The sequence below is a fragment of the Mesoplodon densirostris genome, chromosome 11 (assembly GCF_025265405.1).
Source record: "Mesoplodon densirostris isolate mMesDen1 chromosome 11, mMesDen1 primary haplotype, whole genome shotgun sequence".
Taxonomy (NCBI): domain Eukaryota; kingdom Metazoa; phylum Chordata; class Mammalia; order Artiodactyla; family Ziphiidae; genus Mesoplodon; species Mesoplodon densirostris.
The window spans coordinates 43,010,564-43,033,862 of NC_082671.1; the positions used below are offsets into that span (position 1 = coordinate 43,010,564).

Genomic DNA, 23,299 nt, shown 5'->3' on the forward strand with positions numbered 1-23,299 from the left:
CGGTGCAGCAGACAGGGGTTCGAGCCCTGGTCCGGGAAGATCCTACATGCCGCAGAGCCACTAAGCCCGTGCACCACAACTACTGAGCCTGCACGCCTAGAGCCCGTGCTTCACAACAAGAGAAGCGACTGCAATGAGAAGCCCGCGCACCACAATGAAGAGTAGCCCAGCCCCCGCTCGCTGCAACTAGAGAAAAGCCCACACGCAGCAACGAACACCCAACGCAGCCAAAACAACCACAACAACAAAATATATATATATATAAAACAGACACTTTAAAAAGGTAATAAAAGTGTTGGAAGACAGTTGCAAAGCTCTCAGAAAGAAGAACCAAAAGATAAAAAGTTGGAAAACTGGAGAGGAAAAAATAAGAAAAGTAGGGGATCAACTTGGAAATCTAATTGGAATTCCATGCAGAGACATCTATGGAAATAGAAAAGAGGAAATTATCAAAGAGGCAAAAAAATTTCCCAGAGCCACGGAACACACATTTCTAGGTTGAAAGACCCTACTGAGTGCCAGCAAATGAAAAAAAAAAAAAAAAAAAAACCTACACTGAGGGACATTACTCTTTTAGAACATCAGGGTTAAAGAGAAGCTCTGAGAGGAGGAAAAATAAAATACAAAGCAGGTCACCTGTAAGGATAAATAGTGGTTCTCCCCTCCCCAGTGTGAGCCTCACAGCATCAGCAGCACCTGGGAACTTGGTAGAAATGCAGATTCTCAGGTCACACCCAGGCCTACTGAGACGGAAACCCCCAGTGTGGGGCTCAACAATCTGTGCTCCAAGAAGCCCCCCACCCCCAGTTCTGATGCCTGTTGCAATTTAAGAAACACTGGAGTTGAGAAGCAGAATGGCCGCTGGCTCCTCAAACTTACATCCTTGAGTGTTGTGATAGGGTGAAACAGTCTTCAAAACCCTAAGGAACATGGTTTCTAATCTCAGCTCGGTACACGCCCAACTGTCAATCCCATAAGGACATTTCCAAGTATGAAAAAAAAAAAAAAAAGTACCTCTACAGATGGTTTCTTAGAAAGCTCATGGAGGATATGCCCCAGGAAAATGAGGTAGTAAACCAAGGAAGACTGGGCAGCCAGGCAGTGGGACTCCCCTAGGAAAGAAATCCCCCAAAAGTGAGGCCAGGATCTGTAAGAGGCTGCAGTTTTATATTATGATTATGTGAAGCCTCTGTAGCAAATCTGGTCATTTGCTGAATTGTCATCCAAATCCACAGCCCCTTAGAGCTGGAAGAGGACATTTCCTTCCATTTCCTCCCATTGACAGTGAGAAAATCAAGGTTTACAAAGTATGGTAGATTAAGACATACAACTGGGAACAGAATCAAAATCTCCTTGCTGGGGAGCTGTGGTGTGAACTGCTGCTTCAAAGAGATCCTACTTTTGACAGGTTGACTGATGTATGGAATCCCAGTTTTATGTGTACTGTTTCTGGCTGGCAGCCGTGGTGGTCATGCCACTTTCTGATGGATGTGTGCATCTTGAACCACGGTTGAGGTACATCCTTATGGGCCAATCTAAAGCTTGATCTAGAGTTTCAAGACTAATTAAGACTATTTGGTCACTTCAGCATCTTGAGTCCATTCATTTAATCCTGAGTTTGGGGAACCAAATATGAATCAGAGATTTTCTTCAATCACAAGTAAATCACAAACTTGTGGAGAGACTCAGACTCACAGCTTAACCATAGCAGTGGTTTGACCTGTTAAAATGGCTGTGGAAGACCCTGCCTCAAAAGAGAGGTAGGGAAAATTTTTTTTAATTTTACTAAATAAACGTAGAGTTAATTTTTATTGTATATAATTCAATTATGTCAGATTAAAATAATTGTTCAGTAAGTGTCTTGTTTAGGATCCCGTTGTCTTCTAGGACCTACCCTTAAATTTCTGTTTACATAAAAGGACTAAATAGGATTTATATTTGGAGATCAAAAAAGGTTTCTTATGTGGTGTAAATGAGTTTCCAACTTATGTTTCTTTTTTCAAGCTTACATGTATTATAATTGGCACATAACTAGGGCCCTGATTATTGAAGGATCTCTGTATTTTAAAACATTGTGGGCAACTTTATCATGTTCACGATCCAAAAGATAATTATATTTTATGTTGACCTGACTTCTGGCTGAAAGAACGGATTCTTTGCTCCTTACGGTGGCTCCTTTGCTGCTTAATATAACTGCTTCTTCATCAAGAATCTATCTCCTTGCAGAAGCTTCCTCAGTTGGCTTTATCCTTAGATGCCACAGGACCAGTGGACCAGTCTAAACATGTGTTCTTTTAATGAAACTTCTTAATTATCTTTTTAGAAAAAAAAAAAAAAGACGAGCAGAGACAGTTTATTTTTATCTGCATGGGAGAGGTTCTTGGCTTGCTCGGTCTCTCTGCTAAAAGAAGCCTAATATTATGGGGTGTTAGTTATTCCAGCCAAGGTAGTTTTCAAGGAAGCTTTTTTTTGGTGGGGAGGTGGGGGTAGGGAGGGGAGAGGAGTTATTGTTGGAAATATAAGTGATCTTTAATGTGTTTGCAAAATGTCGTGTTTTCTTTACCAACTTGTAATACCTTTATAAATGGTGTTAAGCCAGTTGCTTACAAGTTATATATAGCAATCAGTACTTCCTTAGGGCCAGGCCAACTGTCCCAGTCAGTACAGTTAATGTGCTTGCTCTATGGTTGTATGGAGTGACCACGGATTCAGCAATTATTTGGCTGCAGTCACTGAATTGGATTTCAGGGATGTGGTCAGAGTAACGCATTCTAAGAAAGGGGGGCATTGCAACATGTTAAAAAAGTGGTTTCAGATTAAATTTCACTGCACATACCCTCTCTAAAAGGAAAATGCCACACACGCATACCTTCTCTAAATAGCCAAGTTTGCACGTCTTTACACATCAAGCTGCAAAGCCTTCAGCTGCCTTTATGTTGTGCAGTAGGTAGGAGACACCTGAAACTATTGACAGATATTTCTTATTCACCAAGAAGCTACACTTTAATTGGTTGCAGGAATTCCAATGCGAAAAAACCTGATATTCTGGTTCCTCACAAAGAATATTCCACTCTGGGACTCTCTCCTCTGACTCCAGAAATAAACTCATACCATTTATATCCACTTAGGTGTGCATGAAGTTCTTTTGAGACTGTCATGCTTTCTGGAGATCACAGTGAGTCACAAAGAACCAATCATCATTGTACCAAGTGGTCAATAACCTCATAGATTATATTTTACTGTTATTAATCTAGTCCGGGTTTCCATTTATTGCAGGTGTTCCGAGTATCAGAACAAATGCACACATTTCTTATATATAAGAATAACACATTTGTCCATGTTCCTAGTGACTACAGACATGAAAATGCCAGAACTGGGCTATTCTGGTCAGCAGCATCTCACACCTGAGCAAGAGAGGACCCTACTCTGCTTTCGAAGGGGACCCCCTGCTTTAGAGGGCCTCTCGTACAAGCAGACAGAACACAGGGGTAGTGAGTAGTGTGGATGGGAACTCCAGTAGTGCTGAACTGGGTCCCAGTGTCCAGAGGCTGCAGAGCTGAAAACCTGAGCCTGTATGTCAGGGGAGGGGGAAAGCACGGCCTGTGCCCTGGAAACCAGAGGAAGAACGGGGCTTCACCCCCAAAACGGGTGTCCAGGCAGACCGTCGCCATTGTCCCTCCATCCCTCCTCTGTCCTCTGGACCTCCTCTTGCCTGTCCCCCACCCAGTCTTTCTCCCCACGGCTGCCAGAGCAGTCTTTTCAAAATGCACAAAGAATATTGTCACCCCGCCGTTCGAAATCCGCTGTCCTCCTCCCTCTACTTGATCTTGAGACAAAGGCCAAATGCCTAACATGGTTTACAGGGTTCCACTTGACCTACTCTGTTCTCCTCCCAGCACCTCACTCGTCAACTTCCTCTTTCTCCAGTTTCCACTCATTTCCTCAAGGGAAAGAAGCCTTGCCTTGCTCTCACTTGCTTCTGCTTGGAACTCTAGACTCCTCCTTGCCCACGGGAAGTTTTGCTGATGCCCACACCCCTCCCATCACTTTTTTTTTTTTTTTAACATCTTTATTGGAGTATAATTGCTTTACAATGGTGGGTTAGTTTCTGCTTTATAACAAAGTGAATCAGTTATACATACACGTATGTCCCCATATCTCTTCCTTCTTGCATCTCCCTCCCTCCCACCCTCCCTATCCCACACCTCTAGGTGGTCACAAAGCACCGAGCTGATCTCCCTGTGCTACCATCACTTCCTAGGAGACTGTCCTTTCTTCTTCCACTTATCCCTCTTGTGTCCACTCCCTTTTGCCTGCCTGTTCTCCCCCACTAGAATTTCAGTGCTGTGAGGTCAGGGACCATATCCATCTTGTTCGTTGTCAGATCTTCAGGACTCTCAGAGCAAATATCATCATGTAAATATCGTAAGTCGGGTTTGCTTCTGCTTAAAGGTATTTGGCAAAGGCTGAAAGGTGAAATTAGCGACGAAGTGAAACCATTATTGTTGGGCCTGAGAAGCCAAGGCTGACATACCTGGGCCTCCTGTTATTCCCATGGCCTCTGAGATGCCTGAGGGAACCATCTGCATTCCAGCTGACCAGGCCCCCAAGTCTGTGTTTGTCTATAAGGGACTGGTTATACTTGACCTCAGCAATGATTTGACCATGGAACGCCTTGTACTATCAACAAACATAGATGACCAAAATATTCAAGGTTGTTAAGATGGATTTGCACAAGGCTGAAACGCCTTCCTATGCTCAGAGTACAGATTTTTGAACAATGGAAAGATGACATTTCCACATTAACTTAAGTAATGGAAAAAGATTGTTTTGTTTTGTTTTGTTTTTTGTTGAAGCATTGCACATTTCCTGCCAAAAATATTAATTCACTGCAGTGCTTTAATATGTTCATCAATTTTGGCATTTATCCATATTTGGAGAAAAATTGAAGCTGGAGTTGAATTGAATCTTTGTCTCCTAGAAGTGGTTACTTGTGACCCACTCTATTATGAAGTATGTTTATTTTGAGGGTTTTAGGTGATAAAAAGATTTTTTCATCTAGTTTTTTAAGGTAGTTGTCTTTTTTTTAAACCCTTCTTGTTTGACATAAAGCAAGTTTTTTTTTTCTTTTTTTTTAAACTCGTACATATTAGGTGGTTATTTGCCAGTTAGTCTGAGAGCTAATATGAAACAGGTATTTGGATTTAATTCAGTTCCATCAGAACAGAGTTAAAATTTTGTGATACAGGGACCATTATCCCGGCAGTTGTAAGGGATTTTTGTGCTGGGAAGCAGTGCTGACAAAGACGCACTGTGCAGGCTCCGTTTATAACTGAGCACTTTCACACTGCAATTTAGGAGGTGTGCAGCTCAGGAAATGGCTTGCTTTGGCTGGAGCATACTTTAACTGCAAGGAAAATTTTATTCGTCACTCAAGTAATTGGCAGTTTTAATACCTTGTTCATAATTACCTTATAAACAAATGAATACACAAACCAAAGATTGTATGGCCTGTTATCTAACTTGTAGCCTTACTTGAGCAACGTGATAGACACCTGTGGGTCTCCCTCTCCCTCCCACCAGAAACCAGTTTGCTCCATTTATTGAGAAAACCCATGGCTGTTTCTTCTTGTTGTTAAATGCAAGCGTAGCTGTACTAGCTAGCCCCAGACAACCTGGGGACCAAAACCAGATGCAGAATTTGATGGGCGGCAGTGCTGCGGACCGGACGGAGAGGGAAGGAGATGAGAGGGGGGGTGCTTCAGAGTTACTCTGCTGCTTGTTGGGGGGGGGGGCTTCCTGGTAATGCAAACATTTGGGTTGTGTTTTTAAGAGAACATTTTTGTCCCCTAAAGTGTGGTTTCCTTTAACCCACACACCCTGACCCTGAGGCCCTGTGGCTTGTCTCTTGGACTGAATCCATCTCCAGGATGTAGAAATTGACTAATTGTCTCACTTGCATTACCCTGTACCTCACAGCTAGATCAAGGGTTTACACACTGAGGAATCCAGATGTGGGAAATGGTCAGAATCAGAGGTCATGGCTGACTTGACTCTAAACAAAGTCTGTAAAACTTCATGGGAATCTGAGGGGCTTGATAGTTGTGACTTGTACGTGAGACTGCTAACCGCCCCCCTTCTTTAACCTTACTATTATCACAGAGTTCAGCTGTTAGGGTATACATCACCCCTGCTTGTTACCTTGTATAGGATTACTTTAAAAATGGGGTTAGATTTTTGGATGACTTGGGTCAAAAAAGACGATTCCCCGACAGTCCTTAGAAGTAACATAGGGAAGATTTTTCACAATATTTTGAGAAGTTTTGTTAGTTCATTGTTATTGAAATAGATTTAAAATGTACAACCTGGTTTCTCCACTTACTGGGGAAAGCAGCACCTGGCATTTGCACACATTCAGGAAGCTGGTCTTCTACACTGTTGGGTGCCAAACACATGCAAACTCTTGGTGACCCTCTTTTCCTCCTGAGGTGCAAGCACAGACTGGGGGGAACTCAGTTTCCAGGGCATCCTTAGTGTTGGCATGATGACGGCTCAGTGAGCTGGTGTGGATTCCCACAGCAGTTTGGAACCGGTAGCTCAGCATTTTTGCAAGAGTGGGAAGTTGCGAGACTTTCTGGAGGTGCATCTTCACCTCCAGAAAGTAAGAACTTAATTGCCCAAATTAAGTTGTTTGAATGTTTGAAACTGTGTTCTATGAAACAGCCTTCAGGGATTGCTTTGGGACCAATAGGGACTTACTCTGTGAGGTGGCCTGGGGGCAGTGCTTGGACTAGTTAGGTTAAAAGCTCTAGTTTCCTAATTTAAACAGCAGAGAAATGTTATTTTAATTAAATGGCATAATATATGAAAAATGCGTAGCATAGAGCTTGGCATCCAATGCCCTCAGCGTTATTAGATTCCATATACATTCCAAGACAGGGATAGATATATAGCCCTGCTTTAAAGGAGCTCACAGTATGACAGAAAAGACCAACAGCGTAAAAAGTGCTGTGTCACACACAGCAGAGGATCTTGTGAAAACACATAAGAGGTGCTCCTAACTCAGGAACCTTCTGTGATGGTGAGAGGCCTGAGAGTTACAATAAGGCAAAAGAACTTAATGAACTCAAAACACTATACAAATGCAGTTATTGGTAAGAAAGATACACATATGAAATATCTTTCTAAGTTTTCCCCTTAAGTGAGGGTTTACCTAAAAATGGCAGTACGTGACTTATATGACATACAGAGTTCTACTTAGAGCCTTCGATTGTTTCATTGTTCCTTGAGCTGTAAAGCGAAGACCCTGCTTTGTAGGTGAACTCTGCCATTATCCCAGCCTTTCTCCCTTGACATGTCATTTTTCCCCTGCCTAATAATGGTCTAAAAAGTCCAAGCTACCTGGTCTAATATGACAATTAAGATGGCTTGCACATCAGTTTGGTTCCTGTTTTCTAGCAAGATTGTTGTTTAATGCTGAATCTCCCCCTTGGAAACTGTTGTATTGATGACCTTCTAAAAGCTTTGATTGGCCTCTTTTTGTTTTATTTTGTTTATCTTTTTTCATTTGTGGTCTAGTATAGTGCTCACCAGTAGAGCTTTCCACGATAGTGCAGATGTTGTGTATGTGTACTGGCCCATTTGACAGATACCAGGCACCTATTCAGGATCTGACATGTGGCTACTATGACTAAGGAACTGAACTTTAACATTTAATTTTAATTTAAGTATAAAGAGCCACATGTGACTACAATATTGGACATCATGGTCTGGTGTTTAAGATAGTTAATGTCAAACTTTTAAAAAATCTAATTGCTCCCAGAGATTATTTAGACTGGTGTGCTCTTATTTTTATAATATTCAAAGCCTTGGAGCATATCCACTGGTTTTGAAGACTATGGCAATGCATTGAAACTTGCTATTTCCAAAGAAAAAGAGATTTCTCTAGGATGGCTTTTAAAAAGCCCAATCTGATGAGTATTTTAAGTTCATTGGCACCTGTAGTGTGTATGCTTTCCAAGAGAAGAATTAGAAATGAATTAGGACTCAAGAAGAAAGAACAGGGAACGAACACACCAGTGCCTGGAATGCCAACTTGGTGCTAGTCATTTCATATCCCATTTCATAAAATGATAAGGAAGAAAGACTGTTAACAAAATAACAGAAAGAAAAATCAGTTTAAGTGCATCGCATTTCGATAACCACAGCTGTTAAACACACCCAGATTTATATAGGAAAGCTTTTCATAATTCTAAAATTATGATTCATTATTTAATGCAACATTAAAGTGACTAAAGAGTTGCTATTTAACTTTTTAACGTGCTGTGTAGAACAATCAGTTTTCCAAATTTCTGAGGAACGAGTTAGAAATAGAAAATATTTTTCACCTTTCAGATTGTTGTACCATTAACCCTGTTATCTGTGCTATTCTTTAAATCCAGAGCTGGAAACAAAATTGTGGAAATATTACCTGAACATCTGAGACAGTTTCAATCCCTCGAAACTTTGGACCTGAGTGGCAATAATATTTCAGAGCTTAAAACTGCACTTCCACCCCTGCAACTCAAATATCTGTAAGTCAAGTTGTTTTTAACGGTTTTCACCTGTGATGAAAATTTTGTGCTGTATTAAAAAAGGAAACAACTTTAAGATAGGGACCAGAACTCTGACCATTTCTTACTGCTGACGGATCAAAAATGTAACTTTCTTATTGACTGGTAATTTTCTGTAAGCCTGAATAACCACAATCTTCATTTTATTCTTACAGTATTGGATTACAAAAATTGAGACATCCTTTGACTGTTATAGAAAAACCAAGTGCTTCTGTAAAAAAATAATCAAAATTAAATGCCTGGTGTATTTCATTAATAAATGAATTTCACAAAAATTGGGTAATGTTTGTTATCTTCAAATATTTTAGTCACTTTTTCCCCCAGAGGTATGTGTGAATCATACTCGATATTGGCCTTCAAGGGCCTAAAGAGTTAATTTGTGTGTGTGTGTGTGTGTGTGATACGCGGGCCTCTCACTGCTGCGGCCCCTCCTGTTGCGGAGCACAGGCTCCAGACGCGCAGGCCCAGCGGCCGTGGCTCACGGGCCCAGCTGCTCCACAGCATGTGGGATCTTCCTGGACCGGGGCACGAACCCGTGTCCCCTGCATTGACAGGCGGACTCTCAACCACTGCACCACCAGGGAAGCCCAAGAGTTAATTATTTTAAGTGTCCATTGTTACAAGTGATGGGTAGGTTCTCTGGAGAGTCTTTTATATACAGAGAATACATGCACTTTAACTTCCCAAAGAACCAGAAAGAGAAGCTCATCTTCAGACTTTCAACAGGTATATCAACAGCAACCGAGTGACATCCATGGAACCTGGGTATTTTGACAGTTTGGCCAACACACTCGTGGTGCTGAAGCTGAACAGGAACCGAATCTCAGCTCTCCCACCCAAGATGTTTAGACTGCCTCAACTGCAACACCTGTAAGTGAAATGTCCTCTTAGATTCTGTTTCCTCACCTCCTCTAAACCCTTGGCACCTACCCCCTAAAATCCACAATGTGGCAGAAGGAGTTTAGAAGCAAGGATGTAGCCACCTTTCCTCTGAGAGCTGGAGTTGTAGAATCACTGAATCAGAAAGAGCCTTGAAAGTCACCCGGTACAGGCTTCTGCCTGACAAGGCAGGTTGGATTGTTCCCGAAAGAGTGAGCAGTGTAATCATTGAACAACCTCCATACAAAGCCATCATGATGGCACTGAAGACATCATGGTGACTCTCCACAGCTGTGGATCGTGAGAACAGTACCAATGACTGCAGGGCCCCTCATAGCTTAAGGAGCTGTAAAGCACTGTCTCATTAATAACGGTGGAATAATCTGTGAACAGGCTCCTACAGTGTAGTGGTTTTCAGCCTTGGCTGCACATTACAGATACTTGGGGAGCTTTTAAAAATCCCAGTGCCCAGGCCACACCCTAGACCAATTACATTGGAACCTCTGGGGGTAAGATCCAGGCTTCAGTAATTTTTTAAAACTCCCCAGGTGATTCCAGGGTGCAACCAAGGTTGAGAATGACTGCCTTAAAGAGGAAGCATTAAACACAGTACAAATTGTGACAGAGAGGAATCAACTTTTGTAAGCAGTTGAACAGGATAAACTTGATGGCCCTGCTCCTGAATAGACCTTGTGTTTTAATGTGATATTCAGTACTCCCATTCTGGATACTTTAAAGACCAATATTAATGTGTTTACTTCTATACTGAATGGACAACAGTTTAGAAATTGAAGTGCAGTCTGGTGTCAGTATTTGATTATCCCAAAAATACATCACATGTTTCAGAAGGAAATTTACTCACTGCTAGTAAATCAAAATTCTTCTCAATAAAAATGCTTAGAAATTTAAAACATTCTGTGTAATTTAACACAGGCTGGTTTAACTATATTGCAGTAATGTCACATTTTATTACTGCTTCCAGAGTTGGTCATATAAGCTAACTGTTTAACTATAACATCCAATGTAGTGAACTGAACCGAAACAAGATCAAAAACGTCGATGGGCTCACGTTCCAAGGGCTTGGTGCTCTGAAGTCTCTGAAAATGCAAAGAAATGGAGTGACAAAACTTATGGATGGAGCTTTCTGGGGGCTGAGCAACATGGAAATCTTGTAAGTGCGGGTGATCAATTCCTACTCAGGTGGTATGATCATGGAATGCTCAGTGAGCATTCAGCAGCTTTTATTTGAAATCCTATGTTAAAATCTCATCATTTACAATCTTATAATTTAATATTAAGTTTTGTTTCAGGTAATGTGACTGAGAATTTAATAAGCATAGTATTTTCTGCTGATGTCTTTGTATAACAAAAGCTACACATCTCATAACAATAGGAATATGTAATAGGTTGTAATATGTCCCCTTTGAAGAGTCTAGATAATGAACTTGGGATCCTGCTTTTGATTCTTATTGTAAATGTAGGCAGCTGGACCATAACAACCTAACAGAGATTACCAAAGGCTGGCTTTACGGCTTGCTGATGCTGCAGGAACTTCATCTCAGCCAAAATGCCATCAACAGGATCAGCCCTGATGCCTGGGAGTTCTGCCAGAAACTCAGTGAGCTGTGAGTTGCCTTTTATTCTCCTCAGGTTTGAGAGCAGGAATCATGCCAGAGCATGAGCTTCTTACCACTGATCTGTGAAATTTTCATAACAAAGTTTCCAAGGTGACAGTTTTTTTCACAGGCAACCTAGTCATAGTTTTGTGATAAGTTGAAGCCAGCTCTGCTGTTTCAATTCTGTGGCACATGGGCTAAAGCCATGGTGGTGATTCTCAAATAAAGAGAAGTTTTTTTTAATTACTGGGATTAGAAATAATGTTTACCTGAGTATTATTAAGAAGGCAGAGTTTTAAAATAAGGGTAATTGTGGCCATATATATTACCTGTTTCTGTTTTTTTTTTTAAACAAATCATTGCATTGAACTGGAAAATAAAAGCTATCGTTTGTTTTTTTGTTCCTTTTTTCTTTACAGGGACTTAACTTTCAATCACTTATCAAGGTTGGATGATTCAAGCTTCCTGGGCCTAAGCTTGCTAAATACACTGCACATTGGGAATAACAAAGTCAGCTACATTGCTGATTGTGCCTTCCGGGGGCTTTCCAGTTTAAAGACTTTGTAAGTTACACATTTTGCTCCTCGTCCATGAACCTAATTGGTTCCTAAATGTGCCCACTTTTCTCCAAGCACATTTCCTTTGTTATGAAGGAAATGTGTACAGCCTCAGAAGTAGTGTCTTAATCTTTCCCAGATCAGTTTGATTAAGATCGGTCCATTTCATCCATGTGTGCTTCTTAAAGGGATTAAAAAGGACAGTGATCAGATTGGTTTGGTGATTACAGTCAGCCTTCTCAGGATCTCCAGGAAGTTGGTAACTGCTCAAGAGGAAAACAATTTTAAATCCACTAATTTTTCTTCGTAAAAATGCAGATTAAAAATTACACAGAGCAAAAAAGATATACAAAGTGCAGCAAAGGAAGACGCCTGTTTATCAGACCAGTTATATCCAGACTTGATCTCGGTCCCAAGAGAAAGAAGAGAGAGTTGGATTAAATGGCCTTTGAAAAATCTTCCAAATGTTAATTTTAACGTTGTGCAATGGGCTTTTGACTTTTGCACTGTCAGAAAGTTTTGCTGTGTTCACTGTTTGAAGCATTACATGAGTGAAAGACATGCTGTGTGCTTTGGCGAGCTGCTCCTTGTGTGGTTGGAGCAGTGGTTTTAAAGTTTAATGTATTTTTCAGACTATTCAAGTCTTTCAGAATTTAGTCATCTTGATACAGGAGTTAATAGGGCCGGAATCACCTCTCCTCATCTCGGACAAAAGTATAAAATGCTGCTGAGGGAGGAGGGCAGGAGGTAAGATCTACGTTAGGGAGAGAAACAGTTTTCTGTTGTTTTGAAAGGGGCAGAGAGAGATGATACGGGGAGTTATGTGGAATTATTCCAAATCACATGCCACCTGGGTGGTGATCTTCGCTTTCTAAGCATATGTCTAACAAGAATGCCTGTATCTTTTGTTAAGTACCTCGTACCACTTTCCGTAACTCTCCCTTTTTTGAACCAGGGATCTGAAGAATAATGAAATTTCTTGGACCATTGAGGACATGAATGGTGCCTTCTCTGGGCTTGACAAACTGAGGCGGCTGTGAGTATGATTTGCTTCATAATTAGCATTGCTTTTTGACCTAAACATTTTGGGGTTTGGGGGGTTTTTTTTGGCTACACTGCACAGCTTTCAGGATCTTAGTTCCCCAACCAGAGTTTGAACCCCGGGGCCACGCCGAGTCCTGACCACTGGACCGCCAGGGAACTCCCTAAACACTTTGTCTTAATTGAGCTCAGTTCCACACACAACTTGACATCTTTAAAAAGTTTTAAAATAGGTGCTTAATCTGGTTGCTACCCTTTGTCATCTCCCCAAATGACTACTGTTATACAAGATGTGTATTGATTAGATTTTTTTCCTTGGGTATAGTGGTTTTACTCAACACTTATGTTAGTGCAGCTGACTTTAGTATCCAGATAAGAATTTTAAGTTGTTTTGAGTGCTTAGACCCTTGGGATTACTGCTGTGTAAAGGTTAGTGCCCCAAGTTCAGCATTTTGAAACGTGCAGTGTTGCACTTCCCTCACAGGAATGTTTAAATGAAGTGATCCAGTGACCAATGACAACACTGCAGTGGGTTCCAAGCAATACAGTTTCTATTTAGTCACAAAATGGCCTTGAAGATGGCTAAATTCTGTGTTTTAAGCAAGCAATCTTCAAATTGACTTCCATTTAGTCCTAAACTTCTGTGGGTGATGAAGGTATCCATGGGGTGGGTGGGTAAGGAGAAAGTCTCCAGTATTACCTGCTTTATTTATTAGTGTTCTGAGACATTTTACTTGGAATAAAGTTTCTACCTCTTTGAAAAATCACTGCTTTGATTTAACCATCAGAGTAACTTCTCGAATACCTATTTTTGCTGGGTTCTCTGTGGAATGCAACCATGCTGAACCGTATTACTGAAATAGATGGCATGGATACATTTTTTTGTTTGTTTGTTTGTTTTTGCGATATGCGGGCCTCTCACTGTTGTAGCCTCTCCTGTTGTGGAGCACAGGCTCCGGACGTGCAGGCTCAGCGGCCATGGCTCAAGGGCCCAGCCGCTCCACAGCATGTGGGATCTTCCCGGACCGGGGCACGAACCCGTGTCCCCTGCATCGGCAGGCGGACCCTCAACCACTGTGCCACCAGGGAAGCCCCAACGGATACATTTTTTTAAGGATATCTTGTTTAATTGAAGAAAATAGAATATTCACAAATGATTTAAAAAGCAATTCTTTTCAGGAGAGTTGCACTCCAAAATGGCTTTTACTAACTGTTCCATTATAATTTTTTTTTTTTTAAGGATACTCCAGGGAAACCGGATTCGATCCATTACCAAAAAAGCCTTCACTGGTTTGGATGCATTAGAACATCTGTGAGTAGCAGGAATTTAGTTACTCTAAAGACAGTCTGAAATGGTTATCTACTTATATGTCATGAAAGGTAACACAAACTAATACATAATTTTGTTGGTATCCTCTCAGTACAATAAAATATACACATCTATCCGTCCTTTGTCTACCTACCTACCTACTTATCCGTCTGTATATCTATATGAAAGTATAAGTGTACAGGTGTGTATTTCTTTTGCCTTTAAGAGTATTGCTATACATCACTTTTGGGTTTTCTCTTAGTTATTTCTCTCAAGCAGTGGTATATTTAATTTTTTTAAAAACTACCATTTATCACACACCCACTGCACATCAGGCATCATGCTAGGTATTTATTTATATTTTCTCATTTAATCCTCACGAGAAAACTATTTAATAGCTATTACTATCTTAATTTTTTTTTTTTTTTTCTTTCTTTCTTTTTGCGGTATGTGGGCCTCTCACTGTTGTGGCCTCTCCCGTTGCGGAGCACAGGCTCCGGATGCGCAGGCCCAGCGGCCATGGCTCACGGGCCCAGCCGCTCCGCGGCATATGGGATCCTCCCAGACCGGGGCACGAACCCGTATCCCCTGCATCGGCAGGCAGACTCTTAACCACTTGCGCCACCAGGGAGGCCCGACTATCTTAATTTTTAAGTTCAGATGTAGTGGCTCTGAGGGTTCATTGATTCCATCGGACAGTTAAGAAGGCAATGCACATCTTGACGCTCAAAAAAGATGATCCCTCCAGGCCTGGAGAGGGACAGGAGAGTTTTAACACTACTTTGAGAATTTTGTTTATCGTTACTTTTGTTTAATTATAAAGCATACAACCTGTTTTTCCTCCTGTATTCTTTTTCTCACTCTCTTTTGCAACTAACCTGTAAGTTAGCAGCTGGCCGAAGCAGGGCTCCAACCAGGGCAGCCCCTGCTGTCATAGCAGCTCTTGCCTTCACATCTTCTGCCCCCAGTAACCCCTGGCACACGTTTCTGAAATGACACTTAGGCACTCGAATAGTTTCAGGCACGAGGAGCACAAGCTAACCAGCTTTGATAGGAGTCAAAGCCTGCATGAGCACAGAGCCAACCAGCTTCTGATAACTGTGGGTGCACGTATATGTGTTCAGTGGGAGTCTGAAGCAGCATCAAGTGTGTCCACCTTGACTATTAAGGAATGCTTATAGCCAAAAGTTGTGTTATCTGTTAACCCAGACAAAAGAAGTTATCACGTAAAATACACGTTTGCTTGGTACCGTCATTGGTGCTGTGTGTTTAGCTGTTAATCTGTGCACCACCATCTTGCCCTCTTCGCAATGACCCGTTGGTTGCAGGGAGCTCTGGATCGCCAGCCACGCCGACAGTGTAGCAGGGCAGGTTGTAGGGGACAACTCTGCAAAGCGTCATCTGGAAAGGCGGGCCAGTATGGCTGGGCTTACTGAAACAAGTTATTTTCAGAGGGAAGCTAGCCAAAAGGGTTTGTCATCTGACCCATTCCATTTCTGGGAAAGTGGAGTTAGTGGATCCATGGAGCATTAGCCTCTGCTTCAGTTTCCTAAACCTTCATGACTCTCTCAGCCTCTTTCTCTGCCCACGTTTGGGACCTCGATTCTGTCTTCTGTTGCCACTTGTCTCATTCAAAATCCCTTTTCTCCACTCTGACCCTTTTAAAGGAAAACAGAGTAGTAATCACTGTGGAGAGGACTTTAATCCAGAGCGCTCATAAGCACCAGTTAAAAATAAAGCCAGCCCAGAATATTCTCTCATTTTATAAATGTCCTGCCTGAAGTGTTTGTTGATTTGTTTGTTTTAGTGAGAACCTCTTGTCTGAACACCTACCTGTCTCCCCGTGAGTGAGTTGTGTGTGACAGAATAGGCTAGTGACTGAGAGCATAGGTTTGGAAATTGAAAATAATTGAGTTCAAATCTTATCTGCCCCTTTCATGCCAAGCCAAGGTAGTTATACCATCTGCTTTTGGGTTGATGTGAGGATTAAATGTAATAATGTGTAAACGTAAATCACTTAACATGGTTGCGTATCATAGAAGGTATTCTATACGTGATGGTTTTTTAAAAGCATAATTATGAGGAATTTTATTTGTGCGTTTAAAAGTTACTGATGGTTACGAATTTGAATAATAAGAAGTGTAATAAAATACCATGGCAGAACAGCTTAGGCCCTTAAGAGTCAAAAAACCTGTATGTGGTGGTATGAAATCTCTCTCACTGTAACAGAACCTGCCTCTGATGCAGATATCCTTGTTCTTGAATCCAAGCTTCCTAATGAGTTCTAGTCACCCCCATTTGTGCATCAGCACAGAGAGTATTTTTGTGGCGAATGGCTTGGGCAGTGTTGGCCCACCCTTGGCCTGAAGGCACATAGTGACCATAATTCCCTCGAATGTATTTGATTTGGTTGCTTTTTCAGAGACCTGAGTGACAACGCAATCATGTCATTACAAGGCAATGCATTCTCACAAATGAAGAAACTTCAGCAACTGTAAGCTTTTCTTTTCCTTCCAAGAGTTTCACATAAAGCATCGAGGGGGAAACTGACGTGGGGTGGATCATCCTGGATTATGTATCCATAGAAAGTGTCTGGCACATTCATCACACCACTTAACTTTTTGTTACCGGAAAGCAAGAGGAGTTGGTTTTTTTGTTCCCTTTGTTGAAAAGAGGAGTTACTTTTTCTTTCTGTTACAAATTGGCGGTTGAAATTTGTGGGACCCAATACAGTACAGTGCCTCATCATAGTAACCAATTTTCCGTAGTAAGATATTTTCCTTGTGTCAGCACTTCTGTCTCTGCTGGTCAGTAAGAACACCACCAACACACAAAAAAAACAGTGCTAGTTCCATATCTTGCAGTTTAAGATAGACTATAGAATATTTAGTCCATGGGATGTGTGTATTTGGTTTCCCCATTCATTGCTTTGTTAATATTTACTTGAGTTTAGTTTATACTTGTAGAAATCTGCATTTCGTACCAAACAAATTGAATGTAATTACTCTCCTCAGGCACTTAAATACATCAAGCCTTTTGTGCGATTGCCAACTAAAATGGCTCCCACAGTGGGTGGCGGAAAACAACTTTCAGAGCTTTGTAAACGCCAGTTGTGCCCATCCTCAGTTGCTGAAGGGAAGAAGTATTTTTGCTGTTAGCCCAGATGGCTTTGTGTGTGGTGAGTGGAACTATGGCCTTTGACTTTTTTATTCATTCTTCTTGTTTTTTTTCTCCCATTTGTCCAAATAATGGACTTCAATAAGTTTATGTTCCCTTAATAAAGCTCTTATTTCTGCTGAGGTAGATGAGAATGGATCTGTAGCTTGCGGATGATCACAGTTTTACTAACGGAGAGAAAAATTTTTTCTATAATTTTTTCTATAATTTATAAAATTGGCATCAGAGTGCTTTGGTAGAAAGAGAATGATGTTGGATCTTGGGAGAACTGAAGGATAGTCACTGCCCTTCTACTTAACTGTGATTCCCTAAATCTCAGTCTTCGCATCTATGAAATGGGAGTGCTGCTCTCTGCTCTCCCCAGTTCCAGGGGTTGTTGAGAGGCTCTTGTGAGCTCAGTGAAGAGACTGACTTAAATCCTGTGCAGATGCTGTTTCTGGTGAGTAGAAAGAGAAAATTATTAGCTAGTGATTTATAGTCTGCTAAAAATTTTACTATTAGTGGGTAAAACATTACAAGTAACAGAAAGTTTGAGTTTATTGTAAATAAATTTAAGGTCCATTGTCTTAGCATCTAAGCATCTCAGCATTAGAAATTTGCTTACCCATCTTCAGATAGCTAGTTAGCAGATCTGGATCAATAACCCAAGTTTTCATCTCTCTGGTGCCGTCTTCCGTCTGCTGCACTACACTGCTGTTTACTATTTGCTGCCATGGAGACCTTTGTAAAACTAAATGTGCATACAGAACATGAAATCAAAATTTGTTTGAATTTTAGTATGTGTGTTAAGATACTGCAGAATCTAATTCTACATTGGCCTTTAAAATTTTATTTAAAACTGCTTTGCCTATGATTGTTTAGCTAAGTACAAGAAAACCATATTTTTTTTAGGTTGCAGCATTAAGTGGTGCCAACAGTTTCTGGAAATAAAACATCTGATGTAGCTTTTGGATCTAAATAAGCATTTGGCATTCATCTGTAAGGGCCTGAGCTATTCCTTTTCCATGGTCTTGATTTCTCAGTTCTGTAGTCTTTGAGATTTGAACTCTCTATTACTTTGAGACACACACACACACACACACACACACACACACTCTCATATCTATATAGTACCCATAGATTTTTTTACCAGATGAGAATTTTAGAATAATCACACAGAAGAAGAAACTATCTTGATTACAGCATGCAGGCGTGGCATTGGAAATTACCTGCATTGCAGTTGTCAGAGGGTCCCCCATACCCCATTCATAAACATACACACACACACACACACACACACACACACACACGTTATTTTTTTCAGAGCACCCAAATAATACATTTTGGTTGCTTTAAGATGCTTCCTTCTGGGTTTAGGCCATCTCTGAGAAACTGAAGTTCAAAAAGGTAACTTTTCCAAAAAGTAACAGAGAACTAAAAATAACTGTTTGGAATGAAAGAGTTGCTTAGCTGTAATTATAATGTAGCCCTGACAGTGTGGCACAGCGACCTGATGGACTGTACACTCTAAACTCCAGGCTGGAGCCGGGGGCTCACAGGGAGCTTGAGAAATGCTTTTCCTTTCACTACAGGATTGTTTTTTCCTGCTCTACCTAAAAATGACTGGTCTTTTTAATGAGTTCTATTTTTGGTAAGTGGGGTGTTAATTTGCTGTCTTTAGTGGTATTGATTATCATTACTGATGGTTGATTTCTTAATTTTTCCGCTTATTTATGAAGAATATGGGGGGAAAATGCAGTTCCTAATAGTATCATTTAAAGATGATCCATGAGCCTGGAAGTGTCTTAACCGATTTCTTCTTGTATTTATGTTAAAAAAAAAAAAAAACACAAGAGGTCTGCAATAAACTGTATTCCAAAATGTCAGTCTCCTCCCAGTTACTGATGGATAAATAGGGCTCAGTCTCTAGTTGAAATGAATGAATTACTTTATAAACTCTCTCCCAGTCTGTTATTTTCAACACTGGGACTGCTGGTCCATCTGTGAAACATACACAGAGGGTAAAAACCTAAACCACTGTTTGTTTCGAGTTTCTTGGTGTTCAGATCTGAGTGGCATTTGGACTCAAGCTTAAAACTGTTTTGTTTCCTCCTCTCCATTTTGAACAGATGATTTTCCTAAACCCCAGATCACAGTTCAGCCAGAAACACAGTCGGCAATAAAAGGTTCCAATTTGAGTTTTATCTGCTCAGCTGCCAGCAGCAGTGATTCCCCAATGACTTTTGCTTGGAAAAAAGACAATGAACTACTGCATGATGCTGAAATGGAAAATTATGCACACCTCCGGGCCCAGGGTGGGGAAGTGATGGAGTACACCACCATTCTTCGGCTCCGCAGTGTGGAATTTACCAGTGAAGGGAAATACCAGTGTGTCATCTCCAATCACTTCGGGTCATCCTACTCTGTCAAAGCCAAGCTCACAGTAAATAGTATGTGATCTGACTTTTCCTTTTGCGTTTAAAGATATGTTTTAGCAACAGAAAGCACCTGGTTTCCTCTCTTTTTCTTACTGCTAACCCTATCTTCTGCTCTTACAGTTCTCCACCTAAGCCTTCTCACTCCACAAGATTAATAGTCTTGGTTAAGCAAGCAATTTTTGTGTTGAAGACCCCATACTTAGCATGGTGGGTAACCAAGATGAACCAGACACTTTTTGCTCTGTGAGAGTTCACAATATACTGGTCTGATGTGGGAAGCCATGAAGTATGGAGTTAAAGGATACCACCTTTTTTTTAAACTGAAGTATAGTTGACTTAACAATACTGTGTTAGTTTCAGGTGTACAGCAAAGTGGTTCAGTTACATGTAAATTTTTCAGATAATTTTCCATTATAGGTTATTACAAGATATTGAATATAGTTCCCTGTGTTATACAGTAAATTCTTGTTGCTTATCTATTTTATGTAAAATAGTTTCTATCTGTTAATCCCATACTCCTAGTTTATCTCTCCCCCTCTCCCTTTCCCCTTTGGTAACCGTAAGTTTGTTTTCTGTGTCTGTGAGTCTGTTTGTTTTTTTATGTATATATTAGTTTATTTTTTAGATTCCAGATATAAGTGATAATATTTGTCTTTCTCTGTCTGACTTCACTTAGCATGAAATTCTCTAGGTCCATCCATGTTGCTGCAAATGGTAATATTTCATTCTTTTCTATGGCAGAGTAAATATTCCATTGTATATATGTACCACATCTTCTTAAACCAGTTGTCTATTGATGGGCACTTAGGTTGCTTCCATGTCTTGGCTATTGTAAATAGTGCTGCTATGAACATTGGGGTGCATATATCTTTTTGAATTAGAGTTTTCATCTTTTCCAGATATATGCCCAGGAGTGGAATTGCTGGGTCATACGGTAGCTCTATTTTTAATTTTTTGGGGAAACCTCCATACTGTTTTCCATAGTGGCTGCACCAATTTACATTCCCACCAACAGAAAGCACACCACCCTTAGCTCAGAGATCTGGGTTTGAAGCCTGCCACTCCTGCTTACAGCTGTGGAACTCTCAGCAAGTTACCTAACCTCTCTGTGCCTCCTTTTCCACATCTTTCAGTTAGGAGTAATAGTACCTACCTTATAGAGGTATGATTATTGTTAAATAAAATAATTTGTGTAAAGAACTTAGCAGAATGCCTAGAATAGAGTAAGTGCTCAGTAAATGCAATAAGTGTTAGCTGCTGTTCATAAAAGTATCTCATCCTGTGCTTTGTGTGGCAGGTAGACAGTTTTACAGTTTATCATTTAATTGTTTGTATCTTTCATGGTAGAAAATATGATTCATTAATGCATTCATTCAATAAATGGTTGCTGAGGCCTGACACATAGAACAAAAAATTGTGGGACAAAACACGTCTAAAGTCATAGAATGTTAGAGCCAGGAGGAACTTAAAAAAAAAAAAAAAGATGGTGTGGTCAGGGTAACAAAGAGATAAACTGATTTGCCTAAAGTCTCACAGATAATTATTGAGGAAACTAAAAAGCAACTGGAAAATAGCAGAAAAACCATCAGTCTGAAGCTCAGGTGACCTGTTTCATCCTGACTCCATCATTTCTGTACCTGTGTAACCTTGAGGGAATACCTTAATCACTCCATCTCATCTTGCGGTTGGAAATAACCCCTGCCTTTACTATGTCAGGGACATTCATAAGTATCAAAAAAAAAAAAAAAAGGGAATGAAAATGAACCTCTCAGACTCCAGAATGCTAACTGCCCGTGTTGTGTCTCTGATTTCAGTGCTTCCTTCGTTCACCAAAACCCCCATGGACCTCACCATCCGCGCCGGGGCCATGGCACGCTTGGAATGCGCTGCCCTGGGACACCCGGCCCCACAGATAGCCTGGCAAAAGGACGGGGGCACAGACTTCCCGGCCGCGAGGGAGAGACGCATGCATGTAATGCCCGAGGATGACGTGTTCTTTATCGTGGACGTGAAGATAGAGGACATTGGGGTGTATAGCTGCACCGCTCAAAACAGTGCAGGAAGCATTTCTGCAAATGCAACTCTGACTGTCCTCGGTAAGTGGATATTTTCAGATTTTGTGATATACGTTAGTCTTAAATATACCAGCTCACCCAAAGGCCCTAAGAAGCTGTGAGAAGTTGTGTCCGAAGTTGAGAGGGTGAGAGATGATCCATAGGACACTGCCCTCTCCTGGAGGGGACAATGGCTTCTCAGAAGCTTTGAAGTCGTGAGTGTATTACACCTTCAGGCCTGTGGCCAGTGAAATGAATCTGCTCCCTCCCATGTGAGGAGGGGGAAAAGTAAATGCTTTGATGCTTTCCCTTTTGCAGGAGTCACCTTTCTCTGCTGTTTCCATCATGCAGTCTACCAGAAATCTTAACAATATAAAGAATATAAGAAAATAAGTGTATAAACAAATTGAAAGGGCCCTAACTTTTTTCTCAGCCTGCCATAACCACTGTGGAAATCTGAGTTCATCTTTTATCATTTACCTAAACAGATGCTTTTTTAAAATGTGAGCATGTTAATCATTTGTGTATCTTTGAAAGAGTAAATCAGAGTAACCTATGAACACCAAATAATAAAAGTAAATTACTTTCAGAATTTTAACATAGGCTGGGACATCTAGCACTAGGAAGTTTCCCTTTAAAAATGTAAACATTCTGATTTTTTTCATCCATCAACACACAGTTGTGCTTGAAATTATTTTTATACATTTCCTAATTCTAAAAAATGTCTAAAATGTTTTGCTTTGCCCCATTTCCACCATTCCCCAGCCTTGCCAAGAGTGAGACAGACTGAGAGAAAGGAATAGTAAATATTATTCTTAACTGATGTTATAAGTAAATGACAGCCAAATGATGAAATGAAATCCCAGATGCTGTATACATGTTTAGGGTCTTAAAGAAGCATGGGCATGAGGTTGTGGGAGAATACAGTTTTCAGCTCCCATCTGAATAAATTTAAGCACGAGGTCTCATGCTGTGTGAACCCTAATTTCATGTCAGAGATTAAAACATAACTTGTCATTTCAGAGACGCCATCATTTTTGCGGCCCCTGTTAGATCGAACTGTAACCAAGGGGGAAACGGCCGTCCTGCAGTGCATCGCGGGAGGGAGCCCTCCTCCCAGATTGAACTGGACCAAGGATGACAGCCCTTTGGTGGTCACTGAAAGGCACTTTTTTGCAGCAGGCAACCAGCTGCTAATCATTGTGGACTCTGATGTCAGGGACGCCGGGAAGTACACATGTGAAATGTCTAATACCCTGGGCACCGAGAGGGGCCACGTGCGCCTCAGTGTGATCCCCACCCCCACCTGCGACTCCCCTCAGATGACTGCCTCATCACTGGACGATGATGGATGGGCCACCGTGGGCATCGTGATCATTGCGGTGGTTTGCTGTGTGGTGGGCACGTCGCTTGTGTGGGTGGTCATCATATACCACACACGGCGGAGGAATGAAGATTGCAGCATCACCAACACAGGTGTGTCAACAGAAGCCTGGCACAGGGTGCAGGAGTCGTGTGTGTGCTTATGGCCCCGCCGTGATTTCCTTCTGAGTGTGTGTCTCACAGTCTCAGGCCGTGTCACAAGGGTGACTCATTTGTTTCAAGCTGCAGAACTACGGTTAGCTAAAAATAACACC

General features: G+C 41.2%; 1 protein-coding gene across 1 annotated transcript in view; it reads left to right on the forward strand.

Annotated features, from left to right (window-relative positions):
- Window positions 1-23,299, forward strand: part of LRIG3 (leucine rich repeats and immunoglobulin like domains 3) — a 46,872-nt gene that overhangs the window by 18,644 nt on the left and 4,929 nt on the right. The window contains exons 4-15 of the mRNA XM_060111720.1: window positions 8,442-8,573; window positions 9,339-9,482; window positions 10,519-10,662; window positions 10,973-11,116; window positions 11,527-11,670; window positions 12,620-12,700; window positions 13,946-14,017; window positions 16,437-16,508; window positions 17,029-17,192; window positions 19,300-19,620; window positions 21,423-21,704; window positions 22,686-23,138. Of these exons, the coding sequence (XP_059967703.1) occupies window positions 8,442-8,573; window positions 9,339-9,482; window positions 10,519-10,662; window positions 10,973-11,116; window positions 11,527-11,670; window positions 12,620-12,700; window positions 13,946-14,017; window positions 16,437-16,508; window positions 17,029-17,192; window positions 19,300-19,620; window positions 21,423-21,704; window positions 22,686-23,138 (2,153 nt within the window). The remainder of the gene's footprint in view (window positions 1-8,441; window positions 8,574-9,338; window positions 9,483-10,518; window positions 10,663-10,972; window positions 11,117-11,526; window positions 11,671-12,619; window positions 12,701-13,945; window positions 14,018-16,436; window positions 16,509-17,028; window positions 17,193-19,299; window positions 19,621-21,422; window positions 21,705-22,685; window positions 23,139-23,299) is intronic.